The sequence below is a fragment of the Chiloscyllium punctatum genome, chromosome 5, assembly GCF_047496795.1.
Source record: "Chiloscyllium punctatum isolate Juve2018m chromosome 5, sChiPun1.3, whole genome shotgun sequence".
In the NCBI taxonomy this organism is placed as follows: domain Eukaryota; kingdom Metazoa; phylum Chordata; class Chondrichthyes; order Orectolobiformes; family Hemiscylliidae; genus Chiloscyllium; species Chiloscyllium punctatum.
Window position 1 is genome coordinate 78,255,514 of NC_092743.1, and position 18,639 is coordinate 78,274,152.

Here is an 18,639-nt window from a genome sequence, read left to right on the forward strand (position 1 = left end):
AGGTATCTTTTACCCCCTAACCTACCAACTGTCTTGAGCTGTATGCTTTCATATCCTCCACTTTGAATTTGTTGCTATATTAAGCCATTTACTTTTGTTTTAATCACTTACCTAAAATCCTTATCAAAAGACTTAATTAACATAATCCAAAATATCTCTAATATATCTTAGCCTGTTAGTTTTGTAAAAAGAATTGTTGCTTCTCATTCAGTATTACATCTTTTATTAATATGTATGCTATTGATTAACTAACAGGACAATTAAACTAATTTTTAAATGTCAATTGCTTTAAATATAACTTGAATGTATGAACAGCTAAAACCTTTCCAGTTCCATGTTGCTGAATCCTTAATGCACTCATTATTGGCCAAGCACAATGTTTGTTCACTGTTAAGGTTTCCAAAGAAGCAGGTTGCATGTTTTCTTCCTATTATTTTATTACTGTCACTGACCTTTTAAGTAGTAGTTGAATTCTATATCTTCAGGAGGGCTGGGTTCAAATCCCACCTATTCCAGACATATCATAGAGATGTGCAACACGAAACAGACCTTTCGGTCCAACTTGTCCATGCTGAGCAGATATCCCAACCCAATCTAGTCTCATCCGGCCCACATCCCTCCAAACCCTTCCTATTCATATACCCCATCCAGATGCCTTTTAATGTTGCAATTGTACGTGCCTCCACCACCACCTCAGGCAACTCATCTGTACACGTACCATCCTCTGCATGAAATTGTTGACTTTTAGGTCTCTTTTATATCTTTCCCCTCTCACCCTAAGCCTATGCCTCCTAGTTCTGGAGTCCCCCACCCCAGGAAAAGACCTTGTCTATTTACCTTATCCATGCTCCTCATGATTTTATAAACCTTTATAAGGTCATCCCTCACCTCTGATGCTCCAGGTAAAATAGCCCCAGCCTATTCAACCTCTCCCTATAGCTCAAATCCTCCAACCCTGACAACATCCTTGTAAATCTTTTCTGAACCCGTTGAAGTTTCACAACATCCTTCCAATAGGAAGGAGACCAGAATTGCACGCAATATTTCAAAAGTGGCCTAACCAATGTCCTGTACAGCTGCAATATGACCTCCCAACTCCTGTACCCAATACTCTGACCAATAAAGGAAAGCATATCAAACACTTTTTTCACTATCTACCTGTGACTCCACCTTAAAGGAGCTATAAACCTGCACGCCAAGGTCTCTTTATTCAGCAACACTCCCTCGGAACTTACCATTTAGTATGTAAATCCTGCTAAGATTTGCTTTCCCAAAATGCAGCACCACCAAGTGGCCCATCTGATCAAGATCCCATTGTAATCTGAGGTAACCTTCTTCGCTGTCCATGACACCTTCAATTTTGATGTCATCAGCAAACTTACTAACTAAACCTCTTATGCTCACATCAAAGTCATTTATATAAATGACAAAGAGTAGTACACCCAGCACCAATCCTTGTGACACTCCACTGGTCATAGGCCTCCAGTCTGAAAAACATCCCTCTGCCACCACCCTCTATCTTCTACCTTCGAGCCAGTTCTGTATCCAAATGGTTAGTTCTCCCTATATTCCATGAGATCTAACTTTGCTAACCAGTCTCCCATGGGAAACCTTGTCGAACGTCTTACTGAAGTCCATGTAGATCACATCTACCGCTCTGCCATCAATCCTCTTTGTTACTTCTTCAAAAAACTCAATCAAGTTTGTGAGACATGATTTCCCATGCACTAACCTATGTTGACTATCTCTAATTAGTCCTTGCCTTTCCAAATGCGTGTACATCCTGTCCCTCAGGATTCCCTCCAACAACTTGCCCACCTCCAATGTCAGGCTCACCCTGGCTTGTCCTTACCACCTTTCTTAAATAGTGGCATCACGTTAGCCAAACTCTAGTCTTCCAGGACCTCACCTGTGACTATCGATGATGCAAATATCTCAGCAAGGGGCTCACATATCTGACAGGTTGATAGTAAAAGGAAATCTGTAACTGCAGCTCTGAGGCCTTGCAATATTTGTGCACTAAAATTGAAGTGCAATTCAGGATTTTGAAATGGCACTGCCATTTGGAGAGCCACCACATCATGTATTCATGCATTTTTTTTTCTGAGATGTGATCTGATCAAGAAAGAATTCAGAAAATCTCCAGTGGGCTCTTCTTGTGCAGTTCCAGACTACTATCAAAGTAATTGCTTGCTAACGACCATAAAGCTGGCAGCCTATCATTTTGCCTTCAGTGCACAAGGTACATGTCATGCAGCAGTGCTGTTCCCTGGTACGAAGGTTAAGATGCCCGACTTCTGAAAGTTTAAGAAGTGGAAAAGCAGGAACAGTCTAGCTTAAATCAATGACTTTGCCGATTCCTGTTTCCATTTCTGCCCTCTCTGTATTTTGTATTGAGACTTTATTAGGAAAGAAGTATGAAGAATCTTTTCAGAAATGGCTCATTCTCTATCCTTCCTCCACCCCATCTGAACTATCACCTTTTTGGCATATGGAGCTATATAGAGGTGGAGTTGTGCACACGCATATTTTTTTTTTCCGTGAAACAAAGTTTGTCATTCCAATAGGAGGCATGTAATAGCAGCATCAGTATTCATTGTAATGTGTCAAGCACAAAGCTTGGCCCTGAAGATGATTGTTTTTTCTGACAAATTATTCTGAAATATTCTGTAAAACAAAAGTATATTTTCAAGTTTAATTTTTAGGAGAAAGTGAGGACTGCAGATGCTGGAGATCAGAGCTGAAAAATGTGTTGCTGGAAAAGCGCAGCAGGTCAGGCAGCATCCAAGGAGCAGGAGAATCGACGTTTCAGACATAAGCAAACCATGACGTCACTTCCGCCCCCACCGACCATGCAGCCTCTGCGATCGCCAGGAAGACCATCACCGACAGATTCGCGGCCTTCGCGGCATCCACAGCCACCGGGAACAACACCGTTTCTGCCATCGCCGCAGCCACTTCCGCCCCCCCGAAGTTGCCGTCACCACATCTACTTCAGCCCCCAGTGACATCACTCACCTACACAATGACCATGCCGCATGCATCCCCTCCCTACGCCAGGTCCTAGCTCCCAGCCCTGCTGTATTTTCACCATCCCTCCAGACCTCCTCCTCTCTGAGGGTGAAAGATCAGTCCTCAGAGGCCTCACCTTCATCCCCCTACGCTCCCAGATTAACGAGTTCAACACGCGGCGAGACATCGAACAATTCTTCCGCCGCCTTCGCCTCCGCGCCTACTTCTTCAACCAGGATTCTCGCCTACCCTCTGACGACTCCTTCTCCCACCTCCAACACACCCCATCCACCTGGACACCCCGTAACAGCCTGAAGAAGGGCTTATGCCCAAAACGTTGATTCTCCTGCTCCTTGGATGCTGCCTGACCTGCTGCGCTTTTCCAGCAACACATTTTTCAAGTTTAATTTTTAGTCTGTTTCTCTAGTTTCTAAAGAAATAAAAGCAATTTATTCATTTCAACAAATGCTACTTTTTTCCATGGTGAGTTTGAGTATGTTTTCCTTCTAGGAAGATCTGAGGAAGTAGGCTGTGACTGGGACCAGTTCCACTGTAACAATGGAAAATGTATCCCTGAAATTTGGAAATGCAACACAATGGATGAATGTGGAGACAACTCTGATGAAGAGCTGTGCGAACGGCCAATTCCACCAACTGCCTTTCCATTTCAGCCTTGCACATATGATCAGTTCCAATGTTTGTCAAGGTATACAGCAGCTTATACATGCTTACCTGAGGCCTTGCAATGTGATGGAAATATTGACTGCCTTGATTTGGAAGATGAAATAGATTGTGAACCCCCTAGTTGTGGCGAGTGGCTGAGAAACTTTTATGGAACATTCAGTTCTCCTAATTATCCTGCATTTTATCCACCTGGCAGCAATTGCACTTGGCTGATTGACACTGGAGACAGACGCAAAGTCATTTTACGTATCACAGATTTGAAGCTGGATGGCACTGGCTATGGGGATTATATTAAAGTGTACGATGGCCTGGAGGAGAACTCTCACAGACTGCTCCGTGTTCTGACATCCTTTGATTCTCGACCACCAATCACTGTCGTCTCTTCTTCTGGACAGGTGCGGGTGCATTTTTATGCTGACAAAGTTAATGCAGCCAGAGGTTTTAATGCCACCTATCAAGTTGCAGGGTTTTGCCTTCCATGGGAGATTCCCTGTGGAGGCAATTGGGGTTGCTATACTGAGCAACAGCGCTGTGATGGTTATTGGCATTGCCCAAATGGACGAGATGAGCGCAACTGTAGCTCATGCCAAAAGGATGAGTTTCCCTGCTCTCGCAATGGAGTGTGCTATCCTCTAGCAGACCGGTGCAATTACCAGAACCATTGCCCGAATGGGTCAGATGAGAAGAACTGCTTCTTTTGTCAGCCTGGTAACTTCCACTGCAAGAACAACCGCTGTGTGTTTGAGAGCTGGGTTTGCGATGCACAGGATGACTGTGGTGATGGCAGTGATGAAGAGAGCTGTCCTGTGATTGTACCGACGCGGGTGATAACTGCAGCAGTCATTGGAAGTTTAATCTGTGGGCTACTCCTTGTGATTGCACTAGGATGTACCTGCAAACTGTACTCTCTGAGAATGTTTGAACGCAGGTAAGTGCTGACTGCAAAAATTAAATATATTGATTTGTAGAGGAAGCAGAATCCTAGCATTTCAGATGCAAGGTTATTTATTTCAACTTTGTCTTTTACCATTCTGAATAGACCTAGCAGATGCATTTGTTCTTGCTGTGGGTGGAGGAATAAAGATTTTTCTCTCCATTATATTCAAAAGATGGTGGCAGTCTCATCACGCAGAGATTTGGGATAGCTGTATTAGAAGTGGAGAGAGGGAAAATGAGGAAGTTATTGTGGAATCTCTGAACTAGAATAGTTAATTAAACTTGTTCTTGGGCCTTGTCTGTACCAATAAATTATGTTTCTGCAGAGAGAAGAAGGCTTGATGGAGAGGCAAGTATGTATTTTGATTGGATTACAAATCTGGCAAGAATGCCAATATGCTGGCTGGAATAACACAATTTTTCTTGTTCAAACCATTAGTTGTTCTTGTTGTAATACTTGTGTTAAAATTCTGATGTTGTAATGTCAACATTTATTAAATGTCAGTTGACCTGTGAATCAATACTGTGGCTAATAAATAATGGAAGGGAGCTTAGTTATTTTCAACCTGACCAACAAGGCCTTCCCTTTCCTAAAGCTGACGTATTTTTGGTCAGATATTTATTACGGTCAGTTCTGATATAATGCGATAGTTCCATTCTTTTGCGATCTCACATATTAAGAAAATTGTGCAGCAGCTACACCATTTAAACTAATGGGGCTGGAATCATGTTATAGCCAATATAGATAAGGAAAGTTTGCATTCTACAAATAGCGATCTAAATTCTTCAATTGCATTAAACCCAATTCGTGTTATAGCAGAACCAACTGTATTTTGAAATACATTTTTATTATTAGGCATGGATAATTTTGTGACCATAGCACTTAGAATTATACAGTACAAAAGAAATCCTTCGACCCGTCGAGTCTGCACCGACAAAAGCTACACTCGTCCAGCTTTCCAGCACTTGGCCCGTACTGTTATGACATTTAAAATACTCATCCCAAGATTATGAAGCTTCTTGCCTCAGCTACCCTCCCAGGCAGTGCATCCCAGATTCTCACCAACTCTGGTGGGTGGAGAAAATGTTTCCTTAAATCCTCTCTAAATCTCTGCATTTCACCTTAAAGTTATGACCCTTTCTTATTAACATTTCATCTAAGGGAACAGCTGTTTCTAATAATCCGTCTGCCTCTCATAACTTATACACCTCAATCAGGTTCACTGTCAGCATTCTATGCTCTAAAGAAAACAATCCAAGTTTATCCAGCCTTCTTTCATAGGTAAAGTGCTCCATCCCTGGCAACATCCTGATGAACCTCCTCTGCATGCTGTCCATTGCAGTCACATCCTCCTTTTCATGTGGTGACCAGAACTGCATACAGTACTCCAGCTGTGGCCTAACCAAAGTTTTATACTTTATTTTGTACGCTTATTCCTCCAGGTAGTAACTGTTAAATAAGAGCTGTGTCCACAATATTTTTGTATGCTAAGTCAATAATTTAAGGTTCTTTGTTTCCACTTTTAATGTTCCTAAGATGCATTATCAGTTTTCACTTTCACAACAGGCCACCTAATTTATGTTAAAGTGCATTACAATCTAGTGGTATAGCAAAGCCTCTTTTTTTACATCTGATAATCAAACCTTAATTTGAACTTTAGAGCAAAATCAATACTATTTATTCACAATGGTTACATAATGGTTAGGAATACAAGAGGTGAGGTCACCCTGTTAGGAGTCTTTTACAGGCCTCCTAATAGTCCTAGAATCGTTGAAGAAAGGATTGCGAAGATGATTCAGGAGAAGAGTGACAGTAATAGGGTGGTTGTTATGGGAGACTTTAACTTTCCTGATATTGATTGGGAAAGCTATAGCTCAAGTTCGTTAGATGGGTCAGTGTTTGTGCAATGTGTGCAGGAGAGTTTCCTGACACAATATGTAGATAAGCCAACAAGAGGTGAGGCCATACTGGATTTGGTTCTGGGTAACGAACCAGGCCAGGTATTAGAACTAGAGGTAGGTGAGCACTTTGGGGACAGTGACCACAATTCGGTGATTTTTACTCTAGCGATGGAGAGGGATAAGTGTGTACTACAGGGCAAGAGTTATAGCTGGGGGCAGGGAAATTATGATGCGTTGAGGCATGACTTAGGATGTGTGGATTGGAAAAGTAGATTCCAAGGCAAGAGCGTAATTGATATGTGGAACTTGTTCAAGGAGCAACTATTGAGTGTCCTTGATAAGTACGTACCTATTAGGCAGGGAGGAAAGGGTCGTGTGAGGGAGCCGTGGTTTAATAGGGAGTTGGAATCCCTTGTTAAATGGAAGAGGGCGGCCTTTGTAAAGATGAGGCGTGAAGGTTCAATAGGGGCGATTGAGAGTTATAAGGTAGCCCGGAAGGACCTGAAGAGAGAGCTAAGAGCAGCAAGGAGGGGACATGAAAGGTCCTTAGTTGGTAGGATTAGGGAAAACCCTAAGGCTTTCTATAGGTATGTTAGGAATAAAAGAATGACTAGGGTAGGAATAGGTCCAACCAAGGATAGTAATGGGAAGTTGCGTGTGGAGGCTGAAGAGATTGGGGAGGCACTGAATGAATACTTTTCGTCAGTATTCACTCAGGAACAGGACATTGTTGTCGATATGAATACTGAGGCACGAATAAGTAGAATGGATGGCTTTGAGATATGTAGAGAAGAGGTGTTGGAAATTCTGACAAGGGTGAAAATAGATAAGTCCCCTGGGCCTGATGGCATTTATCCTAGGATTCTCTGGGAAGCAAGGGAGGAGATTGCAGAGCCATTGGCCTTGATTTTTGTGTCCTCTTTGTCTACAGGAGTAGTGCCAGAGGACTGGAGGCTAGCAAACGTGGTTCCCTTGTTCAAGAAGGGGAGTAGGGATAATCCTAGTAACTATAGGCCAGTGAGTATCACTTCTGTTGTGGGCAAAGTCTTAGAGAGAATTTTAAGGGATAGGATTTATGCACATCTGGATAAGAATAATGTGATCAAGGATAGTCAGCATGGTTTTGTGAAGGGCAGGTCGTGCCTCACAAACCTTATTGAATTCTTTGAGAAGGTGACTAAGGAGGCAGATGAGGGGAAAGCGGTAGATGTGGTATATATGGATTTTAGTAAGGCGTTTGATAAGGTCCCCCATGGTAGGCTACTGCAGAAAATACAGAGATATGGCATTGAGGGTGAGTTGGAGGTTTGGATTAGGAATTGGCTGGCTGGAAGAAGACAGAGGGTAGTAGTTGATGGCAAAGGTTCATCTTGGAAAGCCGTCACTAGCGGTGTTCCGCAAGGATCTGTTTTGGGACCATTGCTGTTTGTCATTTTTATAAATGACCTGGAGGAAGGGTTAGAAGGTTGGGTGAGCAAGTTTGCGGATGATACGAAAGTCGGACGAGTTGTAGACAGTGAGGAAGGATATGGCAGGTTACAACGGGATATAGAGAAACTGCAGAGCTGGGCAGAAAGGTGGCAAATGGAGTTCAGTGTAGCTAAGTGTGAGGTGATTCACTTTGGTAAGAGTAATAAAAAGATGGGGTACTGGGCTAATGGTCGGATACTTGGTAGTGTGGAAGAGCAGAGGGATCTTGGTGTCCATGCACACAGATCTCTGAAAGTTGCCACCCAGGTAAATAGTGCAGTGAAGAAGGCATATGGCGTACTGGCTTTTATTGGTAGAGGAATTGAGTTCCGGAGTCCTGAGGTCATGCTGCAGTTGTATAAGACTCTGGTGTGGCCGCATCTGGAATATTGTGTGCAGTTTTGGTCGCCATACTATAGGAAGGAGGTGGAGGCACTGGAACGGGTGCAGAGGAAGTTTACCAGGATGTTGCCTGGTATGGTAGGAAGATCCTATGAGGAAAGGCTGAGGCACTTGGGGTTGTTTTCATTGGAGAAAATAAGGTTTAGGGGGGACTTGATAGAGGTGTACAAGATGATTAGGGGGTTAGATAGGGTTGACAGTGAGAACCTTTTTCCACGTATGGAGTCAGCTATTACAAGGGGGCATAGCTTTAAATTAAGGGGGGGTAGATATAGGACTGATGTTAGGGTTAGGTTCTTCACTCAGCGAGTCGTAAGTTCATGGAATGCCCTGCCAGTAGCAGTGGTGGACTCTCCCTCTTTATGGGTATTTAAGCGGGCATTGGATAGGTATATGGAGGATAGTGGGTTAGTGTAGGTTAGGTGGGCTTTGATCGGCGCAACATCGAGGGCCAAAGGGCCTGTATTGCGCTGTATTCTTCTATGTTCTATAATTCCCACCATTCGTGTTATGGCAGAACGAACTGTATTTTGAAATACATTTTTATTATTGGGCATGGATAATTTTGTGACCATAGCACTTAGAATTATACAGTACAAAAGAAATCCTTCGATTTCATAAAAAAACGTATTTTTTAGATAATGGATGGTGTTATCTTGTTGTACTTTCATCTAGACTGGAGTTCAGGAATAGAATAAATAGTGATGTTTTTGCTTAATAAAGTGAGAGCTCCACAATTCAGGAGACTCAACTTGCCTTTACATCAGATTGTAGGTAAAATTACAACTTTGTTCAGCAAATCTGCAGGCTCATTGCTTTTGAGGATAATTGAAATGGACTCATTGTTGTAAATTGTAGCATTTGTTGAATAGAATTATCACAAACCCTCCCCTTGGTCTCCACCTGAATGTGGAGTATAGTGATAATTCTATGTATTTTTGTGTTGTATTATCGAATAATTTTATTCTGCACCTTGATTTTCATAGAATTGTACAGCACAGAACAGACCCTTTGGTCCAACTCTCCCATGCCAACCAAATATCCCAAATTAATCTTGACGCAATTGGCCCATATCCCTCCAAACTCTTCATATTCATGTAGCTGTCCAGATGCCTTTTAGATGTTGTAATTGTACCAGTCTCCTCCACTTCCTCTGGCAGCTCATTCCATTTACACACCACCTTCTGCATGAAAAAGTTGTCCCAAACGTCCCTTTTAAATCTTTTCCCTGTCACCATAAACCTATTCCCTCTAATTTTCGAGTCCCCTACCCTGGAAAAGAAACCTTGGCTATTCACCCTATCCAGGCCCCTTATGATTTTATAAACTGTTCTCAGGTCAACTTGAAAGGGTTCAGAAAAGATTTACAAGGATGTTGCAGGATTTGAGCTATAGGGAGAGGTTGAATAGGCTGGGGCTGTTTTCCCTGGCGGAATGGGAGTATTTGGCACCGTCCTTTTGGCGCCGATCATTTGGCCCCGTCGTTTGGGCTCTAAACTGTTTTGGCGCTCATTACTTTGGCGCTGAGCTGTTTTGGCGCCAGTTCATGTAGATAACCATCGTGTGAAAATCTTGGTTTGTCTCTCTTGCTTAGAATGTTTTCAGCCATTTCTGGTATGGATTCTTCAAGAAAATAGAAAGAAAATTGTATTACAGCTTTCCAATGTGAAGAAAGAAGGGCTTAAGTATCATCAAGGCAGTAGATGACTATTAACAATTGTTCAATGAGAAAATGATTGCAAAACGAGATTTGAATCTACAGCGGGTCATTACAGCTTTGACTATCAACACTTGCTAGTTGAGAAAATAACATCGGGTCATGAGTTATCATCTCTTCTTTAGCCAAACAAGACTGTTTTTTTAAAATTCTGAATTGGCGCCAAAACAGCTCAGCGCCAAAACAGTATCAAGCCAAAACATACCCGACCCTTCCCTGGAGTGCCAGAGGCTGAGGGGTCACCTCATAGAGGTTTATAAAATCATGAGGGGCATAGATAGGATAAAATAGACAAAGTCTCTTCCCTGGGGTGGGGGAATCCAGAACTAGAGGACGTAGGTTTAGAGTGAGAGGGGAAAGATATAAAAGAAACCTAAAGGGCAACTTTTTTCACGCAGGCGGTGGTACATGTGTGGAATGGGCTGCCAGGGGAAGTGGTGGAGGCTGTACAATTGCAACATTTAAAAGGCATCTGGATGGGTATATGAATAGGAAGGCTTTGGAGGGATATGGGCCGGGTGCTAGCAGGTGGGACTAGATTGGGTTGGGATATCTGGTCGGCATGAACAAGTTGGACCTAAGGGTGTGTTTCTGGGCTGTACATCTCCCCTGTGACTCTCTGACCTGTTGGCTCCGATGCTCCAGGAAAGCAGCCCCAGCTTGTTCAGCGTTTCCCTATAGTTCAAACCCTTGAAACCTGGCAACATTGTGTAAATCTGTTCTGCACTCTTTAAAGTTTAACAACATCTTTCCGAAAGCAGGTAGACTAGAATTGAACATAGTATTCTGAAAGTGACCTAACCAATGTCCTGTACTGCTACAATATGATATCCCAACTCCTATACTCAATGCACTGACCAACAAAAGCAAATTTACCAAACGCCGCCTTCGCTACCGTGTCTACCTGTGATTCCATCTTCAAGGAACTATGAACCTCCACCCCGAGGTCTCTTTGTTCAGCAACACTTCCCAGGCCCCTCCATCTTACTAGAATGCAACACCTCACATTTATTTAAACAAACTTCACCTGCTACTCCTGGGCCGATTGGCCCATCTGATCAAGGTCACGTTATTGTTGTGATAAACTTCTTCACTGTCCACTACACTACCTATTTGGTGTCATCTGCCAACTTACTAACCATTCATCCTATACTCTCATCCAAATCATTTCTACATTTGACAAAAAGCACCAATCCTTGCGGCAAACTGCTGGCCTCCAGGCGGAAAAGTAATCCTCCACTACCACCCTTTGTCTCCTATCTTCAAACCAATTTTGTATCCAAATTGCTAGCTGTGAAGAGAAATTTAGAACATTTGCGGATTTGATTTGCAAGTAGAGATTTCTAATGGGTAAAGTCACCTGATAGCAGAATTATCAAGAGTTTATCACTTGAGTCAAATTACACTTTTTTAAAAATCAGAATTCATACAATTTACATATTAATGGTTGTGTGAAAGTGCCTTAGTGTATCAGAGTCTTTATTGTCACACTGTAGTGCAATGGCTTGTGCCTTACTTCACATCTGAGCAGTTTGATTAGAGAATGCAATGTGTAATGTGATTTTTAAAAAAATAGAAACTACCTATTTTATAGGAGGTTGATCAATGAGAGCAGTACCTTTGCAATCTTCAGACTAATCATGCAGAGGAGACCTGCAATTTCAAAACTATGACTAGAAATACTTAACGCAGTATAATATCTCAATCAACGCATTTAATCCTTTGTTCCTTGTAATCAACGAGGTAAAAACAATGACTGCAGATGCTGGAAACCAGATTCTGGATTAGTGGTGCTGGAAGAGCACAGCAGTTCAGGCAGCATCCAAGTAGCTTCGAAATCGACGTTTCGGACAAAAGCCCTTCATCAGGAATAAGGGCAGTGAGCCTGAAGCGTGGAGAGATAAACTACAGGAGGGTGGGGGTGGGGAGAAAGTAGCATAGAGTACAATGAGTGAGTGGGGGGAGGGGATGAAGGTGATAGGTCAAGGAGGAGAGGGTGGAATGGATAGGTGGAAAAGGAGATAGGCAGGTAGGACAAGTCCGGACAAGTCATGGGGACAGTTACTGAGCTGGGAATTTAGAACTAGGGTGAGGTGGGGGAAGGGGAAATGAGGAAACTGTTGAAGACCACATTGATGCCCTGGGGTTGAAGTGTTCCGAGGCAGAAGATGAGGCGTTCTTCCTCCAGGCGTCTGGTGGTGAGGGAGCGGCGGTGAAGGAGGCCCAGGACCTCCATGTCCTCGGCAGAGTGGGAGGGGGATTTAAATGTTGGGCCATGGGGCGGTGTGGTTGATTGGTGCGGGTGTCTCGGAGATGTTCCCTAAAGCGCTCTGCTAGGAGGCGCCCAGTCTCCCCAATGTAGAGGAGACCGTATCGGAACAACGGATACAATAAATGTTATTAGTGGATGTGCAAGTAAAACTTTGATGGATGTGGAAGGCTCCTTTAGGGCCTTGGATAGAGGTGAGGGAGGAGGTGTGGGCGCAGGTTTTTCAGTTCCTGCAGTGGCAGGGGAAATTGCCAGGATTGGAGGGTGGGTTGTTTGGGGGTGTGGACCTGACCAGGTAGTCGCAGAGGGAACGGTCTTTGCGGAAGGCGGAAAGGGGTAGGGAGGGAAATATATCCCTGGTGGTGGGGTCTGTTTGGAGGTGGCGGAAATGTCGGCGGATGATTTGGTTTATGCGAAGTTCGGTAGGGTGGAAGGTGAGCACCAGGGGCGTTCTGTCCTTGTTACGGTTGGAGGGGTGGGGTCTGAGGGCGGAGGTGCAGGATGTAGACGAGATGCGTTGGAGGGCATCTTTAACCACGTGGGAAGGGAAATTGCGGTCTCTAAAGAAGGAGGCCATCTGGTGTGTTCTGTGGTGGGACTGGTCCTCCTGCGAGCAGATCCGGCGGAGGCGGAGGAATTGGGAATACGGGATGGCATTTTTGCAAGAGGTAGGGTGGGAAGAGGTGTAATCCAGGTAGCTGTGGGAGTCGGTGGGTTTGTAAAAAATGTCAGTGTCAAATCGGTCGTCATTAATGGAGATGGAGAGGCCCAGGAAGGGGAGGGAGGTTTCAGAGATGGTCCAGGTAAATTTAAGGTCAGGATGGAATGTGTTGGTGAAGTTGATGAATTGCTCAACCGCCTCGCGGGAGCACGAGGTGGCGCCAATGCAGTCATCAATGTAGCGGAGGAAGAGGCGGGAAGGGATGCCGGTGTAATTACGGAAGATCAACTACTCTACGTAGCCAACAAAGAGACAGGCTTAGCTGGGGCCCATACGTGTGCCCATGGCTACCCCTTTGGTCTGGAGGAAGTGGGAGGATTTAAAGGAGAAATTGTTAAGGGTGAGGACCAGTTCGGCCAAACGAATGAGCGTGTCGGTGGAAGGGTACTGTTGGGGACGTCTGGAGAGGAGAAAACGGAGGGCTTGGAGGCCCTGGTCATGGCGGATGGAGGTGTAGAGAGATTGGATATCCATGGTGAAGATGAGGCGTTGAGGGCCAGGGAAATGGAAGTCTTGGAGGAGGTGGAGGGCGTGGGTGGTGTCTCGAACGTATGTGGGGAGTTCCTGGACTAGGGGGGATAGGACAGTGTCGAGGTAGGTGGAGATGAGTTAAGTGGGGCAGGAGCATGCTAACATTTCCAATATTGGTGCTGCATGTACATTTGAGGGGTCAGTTAAAGTTGAAATATGCAAATTGTGATTCCACAGGCACCTACCAGATGAGAATATGAGAAGTCTTTTTGAGGAAGTCTAAGGTGAAATTGAGCTAAAAGATGTTTTGTGAGTTTATTGCACCATTGCGGCAGGTTCAGTTGACTAAATGGAGTTCAGTGCAAACGTTCAGTACGAGGTTCTCCAAGTATGCAAATACCTAATTGGAGCAAGGTCATTTCTTCAGAAGAAAATGTGGTCACTCAGTTTCATAAGGCAGTTGTTTAATTTCTTTGAAGATTGAGAAAATTGAAAGCCCAGTTGGAAAAGTTGGAGATGGCAAGGCACCTTTATCAGATCATTAATGAAATTAATGTTTTCACAGATGGTGCATGTCACTGACAAGGTCACCATCCCTAATTGTCCATTAGCTGCTGTTTGAATGAAATATCTTTTAACCCAATAATTTGTTGTCTTTAGCTCGAACAGAGGAAATAATAAATCTCTAACTGCTGCAATAAATTTGCTATAAATTCTGCTACAGAATGTATAAATTCAGTGTCTATGGTCCTGCTTCACAATCACCTGATGAAAAAGCAGTGCTTTGAAAGCTAATGCTTCCAAAGAAAACCTATTGGATTATAATTTGGTGTTGAGATTTTTAACTTTGCTGCAATAAAAACAAAGTGCTGGAAATCTTAAGCAGGTCTGGCAGTCTCTGAAGAGAGATGTGGTTAATACATAGAGTTGAATTTGGCACTTTTTTGATAACTGCTGCTGTATTTATGTCAGTGTCAGGATGACTGTTATTTTCATCATTGTTTCTAAGATCTTTTGAAACCCATCTATCAAGAGTTGAAGCTGAGCTTTTGCGAAGGGAGGCTCCTCCATCCTATGGCCAGTTAATTGCACAGGGCTTGATTCCACCAGTTGAAGATTTCCCTGTTTGTTCATCAAATCAGGTAGTAACTTGTAAGATTTTTGGTTTGTCTCTTAGTTAATGCGTTCCTGCTCCAAGCAATGTTATTTTGGATGTAGACTCCTATTGACATGTACAGCATGGAAACAGACACTTCGGTCCAACTCGTCCATGTCGACCAGATATCCCAACCCAATCTAGTCCCACCTGTCAGCACCCAGCCCATATCCCTCCACACCCCTCCTATTCATATACCCATCTAGATGCCTTTGAAATGTTGCAGTCGTACCAGCCTCCACCACTTCCTCTGGCAGCTCATTCCATACACGTACCACCATCTGCATGAAAAAGTTGCGCCGTCGGTCTCCTATATCTTTCCCCTCTCACCCTAAACCTATGCCCTCTCGTTCAGGACACTCCCACCCCAGGGAAGAGACTGTCCTATCCATGCCCCTCATGATTTTATAAACCTCCATATGGTCACTCCTCAGCCTCCGATGCTCCAGGGAAAACAGCCCAGCCTATTCAACCTCTCCTTATAGCTCCAATTCTCCAACCCTGACAACATCCTTGTAAATCTTTTCTGAACCCTTTCAAGTTTCACAACATCCTTCACATAGAAAGGAGACCAGAATTGCATGCAATATTCCAAAAGTGGCTGAACCATTGTCCTGTACAGCTGCGACATGACCTCCCAACTCCCGTACTCAGTACCAAATGACTCCACCATCAAGGAGCTATGAGCCTGCACTCCAATGTCTCTTTGTTCAGCAACATTTCCTCGGACCTTACCATTAAGTGTAGAAGTCCTGCTAAGACTTGCTTTCCCAAAATGCAGCACCTCACATTTATCTAAAACTCCATCTGCCACTCCTCAGTCCATTGGCCCATCTGATCATGAACCCGTTGTATTCTGAGGTAACCTTCTTCACTGTCCACTACACCTCCAATTTTGGTCTCATCTGCAAACTTACTAACTATACCTCTTATGCTCACATACAAATCATTCATATATATGATGAAATTAGTAGACGCAGCACCAATCCTTGTGGCACTCCACTGGTCACAGTCTACCAGTCTGAAAAGCAACCCTCCACCACCCCCCTCTGTCTTCTACGTTTGAGCCAGTTCTGTATCCAGAAAGCTAGTTCTCCCTGTATTCCATGAGATCTAACTTTGCTAATCAGTCTCCCATGGGGAACCTTGTCGAATGCCTTACTGAAGTCCATATAGATCACATCCACCATTCTGTCCTCATCAATTCTTTTTGTTACTTCTTCAAAAAACTCAACCAACCTGATTAATGAAAGCTTTCATATACAACTAAATGTTTTTCTTTCACCCAACAGTACCAAAACCAATAAACTATTTTCTGCAGCATTAGTGTTTGCAAACTTTTTTTTATTGTAATATTTGTTTTAAGTTTCTCAAGGATTCGAAGAGGCATGATTGGAACAATATAAATGTAGTTTTTGTAAGGTTTGCTGCTGAAGCTAATTGTCTTCAATTATGTTTTAGGCATCCATTTTGGAAAATCTCCGATTGGCAGTACGATCACAACTTGGATTAACCTCTTTTCGATCCACCACATCCACTCGACAATCTAACCTCTGGAACCGTGTCTTTAGCTTTGCAAGATCCAGGAATTCAGGATCTCTAGCACTTGTGTCAACTGATGGAAGTGACACAGCTGGTGAGCAACATGTTACAAGAGAACCAGAAAGGAGCAGTCTGCACAGAAGTCTTCTGATGCTTGATTCTGATGATGCAGATAGAGATGGTGAGCAGAGAGATATACCAGGGGCGGTTGGTGGTGTTGTTGCCCCTCTACCTCAAAAGGCTGCACCAACCTCTGTAGTAGAAGCTATTGTTGGAGCAACTGGAATCTCCACTGGCTGCCATACTACTATTACTACAGACATTGTTCCTTCACAATTGGGAACCTCGGAGCAGCCAAGCATTAGTCCAGCAAGACAGCAATTGAGCAGCGCACTGAGTAGGGTAACACAGAGTTTGCGCAGAGTGCGGATTTCTATTGGGAGATGCAGTTTAGCAGGACAGAACCAGAGTCCCTTGAGACAGCTTGATAATAGAGTGCATGGAAGAGATGGTAATGATAATAATGATGATGATGATGTTGAATTGTTAATTCCAATTTCTGATGCAGCATCAGGTGTGGATGTAAGGGACCATTGCAGACCAGTAACTGAACCTGGCTCTAATAGTTTGCAGGGATGCAGGAAGAATTGTGTTTCACTTCCTCACAGAGAACAGTCTAATAATAGAGATGGACCTTGCGAGAACTGTGGGATGGTGCATACAGCCCAGATCCCTGAGGAATGCCTCGAAGCAACATTGAAGAATGAAGCCAGTGATGATGAATCCTTGCTTGTCTGCTAAACATTAAGTACATCAACTAATTTTATTTATGCTCCTGTTGGTACAGTGCACATTGTGACTTTGAAATTCTTTTGGTACTTGGAAAGAAAACTGGATTTTTCTGACTGTCATACAATATTTATTGCCTTTTACTTTGATTTATGGGAATCAACTAAATACATAGTAACATCTTCCATATGATATTTTTGGTTTGTATTATGCATTCAAAATATGAATGTATAAATATGTTTTAATATGTAGAATGGAAATAAATTATAACTTAAGTTTCTGCTTTTACACATCTTTTTCATAACTATTTCTAAGATGTTGTCTTTATTTATTTCTCTTGATATGAATTGCATTATTTTTTATTTTTAGCCGTTTAGACTCATTAGGTGTCCTGAAAACTGAGTCTCGAACCTGAAGAGAAATGTAAACAAATAAAAATCCACTTTGACATCAAGGAAAATATTTTTTTGTTTACTACTATGCCCCTTTCCCTTTTTCTTTTTTTTATCTCCATGCAATAAAATAACCTTGCAGAAGCTAAATTGTTTGACTCATAAATTATGAAGCATATTTTTTTGAATAAATTAAGTTATTTTGTCTCCTCTTACAATTGTTGATTACTTCATTTTAGGGTCTTAAGAGGTAGTTCATGGGGTAGTAGATTTATTGGTGTTAATTTTATAAAATTTGGATTATGAAACAGTTGCATAAGACTGGAAAGTAGCAAATCTAGCCCATCCCCTCAAGGAGAGAGAGAGCGAGGCAGAAAACTGCAAATTCTGGGCAAATTAGTCTGATGTTTGTTTGAATTAATCAAGAGAAGGTTCTAACTAGAACTCAAAAAAAACCTCAAGATAATCGTGAGTCAGAATGGTTTTTATAAAATGCAAATCATCTTTTATCAATTTATTGGAATTCTTTAAAGGAATAAACAAGAACAATCTGTACACATAAGATGCATGTAACAGCTTTTGCAGAAAATAAAAGGACGTGGTATGGTGGGTAGCATGCCAGCATACATGGGAGACTGGCTGGCTGAAAAGAGTATGCATAAATATAGATTGTTTCTATATTGGCAGGATGTAACAAGTGCTTCAATCTTTTTGCAGTTTATATCTGTGACTTAGATGAGGGGATATTGAACATAGAACATTATAGCGAAGAAAGGCCTTTCGGCCTTTGATGTTGCACCGCCCTGTGAACTAATCTAAGCCCATCCCCCTACACTATCCCATCATCATCCATTAACTTATCCAAGGATTGTTTAAATCTCCCAAATGTGGCTGAGTTAACTACATTGGCAGGTAGGGCATTCTATGCCCTTATCATTCTGCCCTCTGACATCTATCTTAAATCTATCACCCCTCAATTTGTAGTTATGCCCCCTCATACAAGCTGACGTCATCATCCTAGGAAAAAGACTTTCACTGTCCATTCTATCTAATGCTCTGATCATCGTGTATGTCTCTATCAAATCCCTTCTTAGCCTTATTCTTTCCAATGAGAGCAGACCCAAATCTCTTAGCCCTTCCTCATAAGACCTTCCCTCCAGACCAGGCAACATCTTG

At 42.9% G+C, this 18,639-nt stretch overlaps 1 protein-coding gene across 2 annotated transcripts in view; it reads left to right on the forward strand.

The window, feature by feature from the left end:
• The window catches only part of lrp12 (low density lipoprotein receptor-related protein 12), a 69,604-nt gene extending 51,923 nt beyond the window's left edge, over nucleotides 1-17,681 (forward strand). For both annotated transcript variants that reach the window (XM_072570606.1, XM_072570604.1), the window contains 3 exons: nucleotides 3,523-4,624; nucleotides 14,594-14,726; nucleotides 16,202-17,681. In XM_072570606.1, the coding sequence (XP_072426707.1) occupies nucleotides 3,523-4,624; nucleotides 14,594-14,726; nucleotides 16,202-17,083 (2,117 nt within the window). In that variant the 3' untranslated portion in view covers nucleotides 17,084-17,681. The remainder of the gene's footprint in view (nucleotides 1-3,522; nucleotides 4,625-14,593; nucleotides 14,727-16,201) is intronic.
• Nucleotides 17,682-18,639: the final 958 nt, after the last annotated feature.